General features: G+C 52.2%; 1 protein-coding gene across 1 annotated transcript in view; it reads right to left on the reverse strand.

Moving 5' to 3' along the window:
- LOC143474650 (single-stranded DNA-binding protein 3) overlaps window positions 1-6000 on the reverse strand; it is a 38595-nt gene that overhangs the window by 2637 nt on the left and 29958 nt on the right. Inside the window, 13 exon segments of the mRNA XM_076972149.1 lie at window positions 358-459; window positions 678-706; window positions 808-886; window positions 1085-1155; window positions 1622-1676; window positions 2142-2177; window positions 2265-2310; window positions 2451-2515; window positions 3072-3139; window positions 3236-3302; window positions 4414-4452; window positions 4454-4474; window positions 5971-6000. The exon segment at window positions 5971-6000 is cut by the window's right edge and continues 54 nt beyond it. Of these exon segments, the coding sequence (XP_076828264.1) occupies window positions 358-459; window positions 678-706; window positions 808-886; window positions 1085-1155; window positions 1622-1676; window positions 2142-2177; window positions 2265-2310; window positions 2451-2515; window positions 3072-3139; window positions 3236-3302; window positions 4414-4452; window positions 4454-4474; window positions 5971-6000 (708 nt within the window).

Consider the following 6000-nt stretch of genomic DNA (forward strand, 5'->3'; position numbering starts at 1 on the left):
GGAGGGGCAGAAAACTGATGAGATCATGACAGACAGGTACAAGACGGTTATGCTAAAACTGCATTTTGTGTTGACGTTGCAGGAAGTGTGAGACCGTGCGACTTTGAAAGCCAAAGCTCACAAGGTCCCTAGTACACAAGACGAGCCACTTCCAGCACCTACTCTGAAGCAAGACTTAATCCTCTCACAAAAAACATTTTCTTTCCCCACCACAGCCGCAAGCAAATTTGTTACATTTATTTGGGAAAACCGGCTGTGAGGCTTGTGGGTGGGGCCTCCAGAGTGCCTGCTGGGAGGAGCTATATGATTGGTGGGTGGGAGAGTGGCAGGGGCGGGGTTGGGTGGAGCTTTACTCACACTTTCGCTTTGGAACGGGTTGAGGAAGTTGCCGGCAATCTCGCCGTCGTCCCGAGGCGTGCCTGGCGGGTTGTTCATGCCTGCCATGTTGTTCGGCGAGTTCTGCGGGACGAGACGTCACACGTCAGCTCAAACGCGTGCGGTCACGCCCCCCGGCTCCGCCCTCAGGCCTTCAATTCACCCATAAGCACCGTTCCTCAGCCAATCAGCTGACGGCATGCTCTTTTAAGCGCACCTTATTAGCATCTCGCTACTTCTCAAGAAGGTGTTTATTACTAGCAATGCACGTGAGATATTCAACACGTTTAGGTGGTGTTTACCTTTGGCAGCCCGTCCATGTCACCCGAGCCTGAGAACAGAAAGTAAAAGGTTATGCACTGACCACACACCACCACCAGGGGGAGCCTGAATACAGCTGCTGACTCGCATGAGAGCGTTCACCGCGCTCACCTAACGACCCGTTCATATGATGGGGTTCCATGGAGCCCATGCCTCCCATGGGGCCGTCCGGACCCGGGCCCATCGGGAACTGCAATGAGACAAAATGAGTCAGTGTTTGGCCCTTAACCCCTACTGCCGGTCCCCGGCGTGCACGCGGGCGGGAGACGAATGCGCTGTAGCCGACGGGCGTGCCGGGAACAAGAATTGTCTCGCCCGTGCTCCCGTAGGGCGTAGGCCTAGATTCGGGCTCCCCCCTCCGGAGGAGGCCACACGAGAGGACACTCACGCCGGGTCTGTTTCCTCCGGGGCCGATGGGGTTCATCATCGTGTAGAGGTTTTCGCTGGAGTTGGTGGAGTCTGTCGGGGACAAAGGAGATGGAGGTGAGAATGGAGCAGGCGGCTGTGGGCCAGGGTGGAGCTGTGGATCACCACTCCACCAGTCCAGACCAGGCAGGCTGGATCAGGGTGACGTCACCGGGAGCGGGGGAGGGGAAGGAAGCGCAGCATTGTGGGTGTTTTTTTGTGTGTGTGTGTGTGTGTTTTCCTCCTGCTTTCACTCTCTGCTTAAGTGCTGCTGTTGGCCACAAAGCCACTGAGGTAATGCAGCAACCTTGGGCCGACATTGGCAACCAAGGCTGAGGGAGAAGAGAGGAGGGACTATGGAGGGAAGGGGAGGGGCTAGGGAGGAGGAGGGGGAGGGGCTAGGGAGGAGGAGGGGGAGGCACTGAGCCTTGGGGGGGCTGAGGTAGAGATGAACAACTCCTGGTGAAGAGATTACAGGAAAGAAAGCAGCGAAACAGAGCGAGAGACTCGTTTTACACACCTCCTGGACTCGGCATGATTGGGGTTCCTGGTGGACCACCACCTCCTGGAGGGCCCTGAGGGACACACACACACACACACACACACACACACACACACACACACACACACACACACACACACACAAGTTCTTCTTTTCATTCCTTAGGACCACCATAATACACTCTTCATCCCTGGCAAGGCTGCGTGAGCGATTAGAAGGGAAGCCGGTCCAGACCCAGGGGAGCCGTAATGGCAGTATGACTAATGTCCACTTACTGCGCACACACACACACACACACACACACACACACACACACACGCGCCTGCAGCCGAGCGGAGCCGTATGGTAATCGACCCGGCGAAAATCGATACGTTTCGAAACTTCCAGCTCGGGGTCTGGCCAAACTTTTTATTCCCAGAAGAAAGCGCGAGCCCGCGCCTTAAAGATTCCCCCCACCCTCCCTCGAGATCAAGTGGACCGAGGCTGGTGGGCGGAGCTACGACTAAAGAGCCAGGGTGGAGGCGTGTCCATCACTTACCACGTAGTTGCCTGGAGATGAGGAAGAGTATGCTATCTGTGAGGAGAAAGAGGAGGAGCTTCATTATTAGGCCATAAACAGAACGTATGTAAACACACTCGTGTTCTTGCTGGTCACACTTACCGAGTTAGCGTTGGGATTTGGCCAGGGACCTCTCCCTCCTGGGCCCCTGAGAGAATAAACGACCTTAATCAAACACCCATCACCGCTTAAACGTCCTCAACACCAAAACACCCCCCCCGGACCCCCACAAGCGTGTGAGGAGGTCGACGGTGAACCCGATTGGTGCAACAGTGCGGCGCCACTCACATGTTCATTCCGGGCATACCGGGTCCGCCCAGAGAGTTGGGAGGAGGTCTCATCCCACCATAGCTCTGCCAACAGGGCACAAACAGAGGAAGCGTCACCCAAAATCTACAAACAAGTCTGCAGCCTTCGACTCTGTGTCTGCGAGACCCATGGGATGAGGATATGATGCTCCCCTCCCCCACACCACAAACAAACTACTTCCTGTTTGAAGATGTGGGCTTTTTCATAGCTCTCACAAGCCATCAGGTGCTAGAGGTGGGCCGGGGATAAGGCAGAACACAACAGTACATTCTGGGTTTTGGGGGTGTTAAAGATAAATCGATGTTGAATGATTCCGAGTGAGTGGTTCTGGTAGTGTACATTTCTACGCTCTCCTGGGAGTCTGGATTACCTGCTGCAGTATCAGAATGCCTTTTGGGGAGGTGCTTTTCAAAGATGGGGATTACGTGTGTCGAGGGCAGATTACAAGTGGTGTCCCCACACACACACACACACACACTTTACGGTGCCAGTTATTGTGCCCACATTTGCTGACAACAGAAAATGGTGGTTTCTTAGGGATGACAGGACTGTGTGTGTGTGTGTGTGTGTGTGTGTGTGTGTGTGTGTGTGTGTGTGTACCTGAGGTCCCATTCCTCCCATTCCTCTCGGCGGGTTCATTCTCATCGGGCCGCCCATGTTGGGATGTCCTGCGAATTACAGAACAGAAACCTAAGAAACCCTGACCGGGGTTAAATCCAGTAATTATGACCCCTGCGTGAGGGTCGGAGGTCAGAGGTCAGTACCTTGTGGCCGGGTGGGGTCCAAACTGTTTGGCAAGAGTGGCTGTGACCCAGGAACCCCAACGGGGGGCTGATGGAGATGAGAGAGAATGTGAGAGAGAACAATTTAGTAAGATCGAGAACAGCCTCCTGGAGCTGATTCTGGGACGAGAATAGTTACTGGTTTCTTATATTAATTATTGTACAGGTAATGGGTAGATCAGAACTGCCTGGACAGAGACATTAGGGTTTGGACCAGTGTTAATTTCGTTGACGAATAATTTTCATCATAGTTTTCGTCAACGAACCTTTTATATAAATAAAAACTATACGAAGGGATAAAAACGATGACAAAATTAATGGTCATTTTCGTCAACGAATAAAAACGAGACGAAAATATTGGCCAGCGACGACATTCAATCAGATCTGATTTAGCTTTTGAGAAAAGAGATCCAACCGTAACTACTTTAGCGTACACGGAGAGGCGGGACAAACCGGGTAACCGTCCAATCAGTACTAACGTCTTCACATCGCACAGAACGCGGGAAGTCCATACTAGCCTGTGAACTGTGGTCACTCATGAAATTCAACTCGAAGTTAACTCGACAATGTCAGCAGGGAGAAAGATAAGAGGCGATATATGGACACATTTCTATTTTGACTTTGAGAAAAAGAAGACGGTGTGTAAACCATGTGGGACGATTATGTCAGGAAAAATTCGACAAATGAAACGACATCTGCAGGCTATGGCGTTGTTTTTACGACACCCAGTTTTATATAGAATGTAATATGCATTGTTCATAATAAACTCCATATGTTCTCAGGTAGAGCGGGCCTACTGGTCATCAATGTTTTGTTATTGTTAAGCTCAATAACTATAAGTTCAGGTCAATAAAGTTGTTTTGTGCAAGTGTATATAATGACTATTATACCATTTATATTTTAGTCAACTAAATTCTTTTGATAGTTAGTCGACTAAATTATAATGATAATTAGTCGACTAAAACTAGACTAAGACTAAAAACAAATCCAATGACTAAATTATGACTAAAACTAAATGACATTTTAGTCAAAAGACTAAGACTAAAACAATCAAAATTTGCTAAAAATTGTCAAAATGAACACTGGTTTGGACCAACCACAGGGAGCTGGTGGGGGTGTGGCTAGGGTCAAGGGGCGGGGCAGCGTGCCGAGGTCCGTACCTGATTTGGCATGCGGAGGGATGGCCGAGGTCCACCGGGGGTACCGCGGAGACATGAAAGGCTAGAGAGAGAGAGAGAGAGAGAGAGAGAGAGAGAGAGAGAGGGGGGGGGGGGGGGGATTTCCCCAGCATTAGCGTCCGTGTTATTCTCAGGTGTAGGAGCAGGGGGGGGCAGGGTGGCGGGGGTGGAGCTGAGTGGCGAGGGCAGGATGGATGGTGGGGGCAGCTGGAGCAGGTGCACATGCAGGCGGGCGGATGCACACGGGGCACGACGGGGCGGCACCAGAACACGCTCAGAGCTGCAAAACCCAAACCACTCCTACTACTGCGCTCTCACACACACACACACACCTCACACACACAAAACACACCTCACACACAAAAACGCCTCACACACAGGCCACAGCAGGGCCAGAACCACAGTGATCCAGACACGCGGGACAGGGCAAATGCGGACCAGGCTACACGAGGAGGCCAAAAAACACGTTAAAGAGAGGAGAGCCCAGAGTGTGTGGTGTGAGTGGTGTGTGTGTGTGTGTGTGTGGTGTTAGGGGGGGGGGGGGGGGGGGGGGGGGGGGGGGGGCAGAGCTGGGCAGGGAGGAAGAAGGAAATTCCAATATTCGTACATATTCTGTACATATTCCTAGAGAGATCTGACAGATGTTGTTCCACATGTACTGAGCAGGACTCCAAATATCCAAAAGAGGCCTGGACAAATACCGACACCGATCACGAAAGAGCCTGGCGCACAGCCGAGAACAACGGACAGTGGCAACAGCAAGACGACACCCGGAGAGATCCGTCTGGCGTGTGAAGGTGACTGACGTTTCAGCGTTGGTAAGCGCCCGGCAACTCTACAAAGTCTCACCAAAGTAGAGGCAGATTAGAACCGATGACCGATTTGGCGCTACGGGGCGGACAGTAACTCGTTAAGAAACCCGTTAGCTACGTTTGCTTTGTACCTCCAGCACAAAAGTCCAAGAAGAAAATTCGGAACTCCAGAGGTGTCGAGGCAAATATATATTTTTTGAGTGTTATCCATTTCTCGACTAACTAGGCCTTGAGAGATACAGCGAGCGTGCACGTGCGAACGGTCACGTGCGTGTGCACACGTGAGAGTCCGTTCTAAGCCAGCAGGCCGTGCAATATTAATGCTGTATCGATGGTGGGTGAGAGCAGAGAGACGTCTTCAGGGGACGAGGGGGTCTGAATAATTCATCTCCCTCCAGAGACGTGAGCGTGTGTGTGTGTGTGTGTGTGTGGGGAGGGGTGCAATCAAAGGCGCGGGGGTCTGAACGGCCGTCTTCCTCATCTTACACGAAGGCTCCCGGTGAGCTGATCAAACCGTGTAGCGAAGTTTCAATTATTTCAATTAATTAAAGGAGCCGATCTGACGTCAGGATTGTGTGTGTGCGGGTTCTTCCGTGGCCACGATGTCTCCAGGGCGGAGGCCCAACCCCCCAGCGAGGGTGCACGGGCCTCTTTTAAGGGGTGTGGTAAGGCTCTGGGGTGTGGGTGGGAGTGTGTGGGAGTGTGTGTGTGTGTGTGTGTGTCTTACCTGGCCGTGGGGTCCCATCATGGGGTTGCT

This window comes from Brachyhypopomus gauderio, chromosome 14, assembly GCF_052324685.1.
Source record: "Brachyhypopomus gauderio isolate BG-103 chromosome 14, BGAUD_0.2, whole genome shotgun sequence".
Classification (NCBI taxonomy): Eukaryota; Metazoa; Chordata; class Actinopteri; order Gymnotiformes; family Hypopomidae; genus Brachyhypopomus; species Brachyhypopomus gauderio.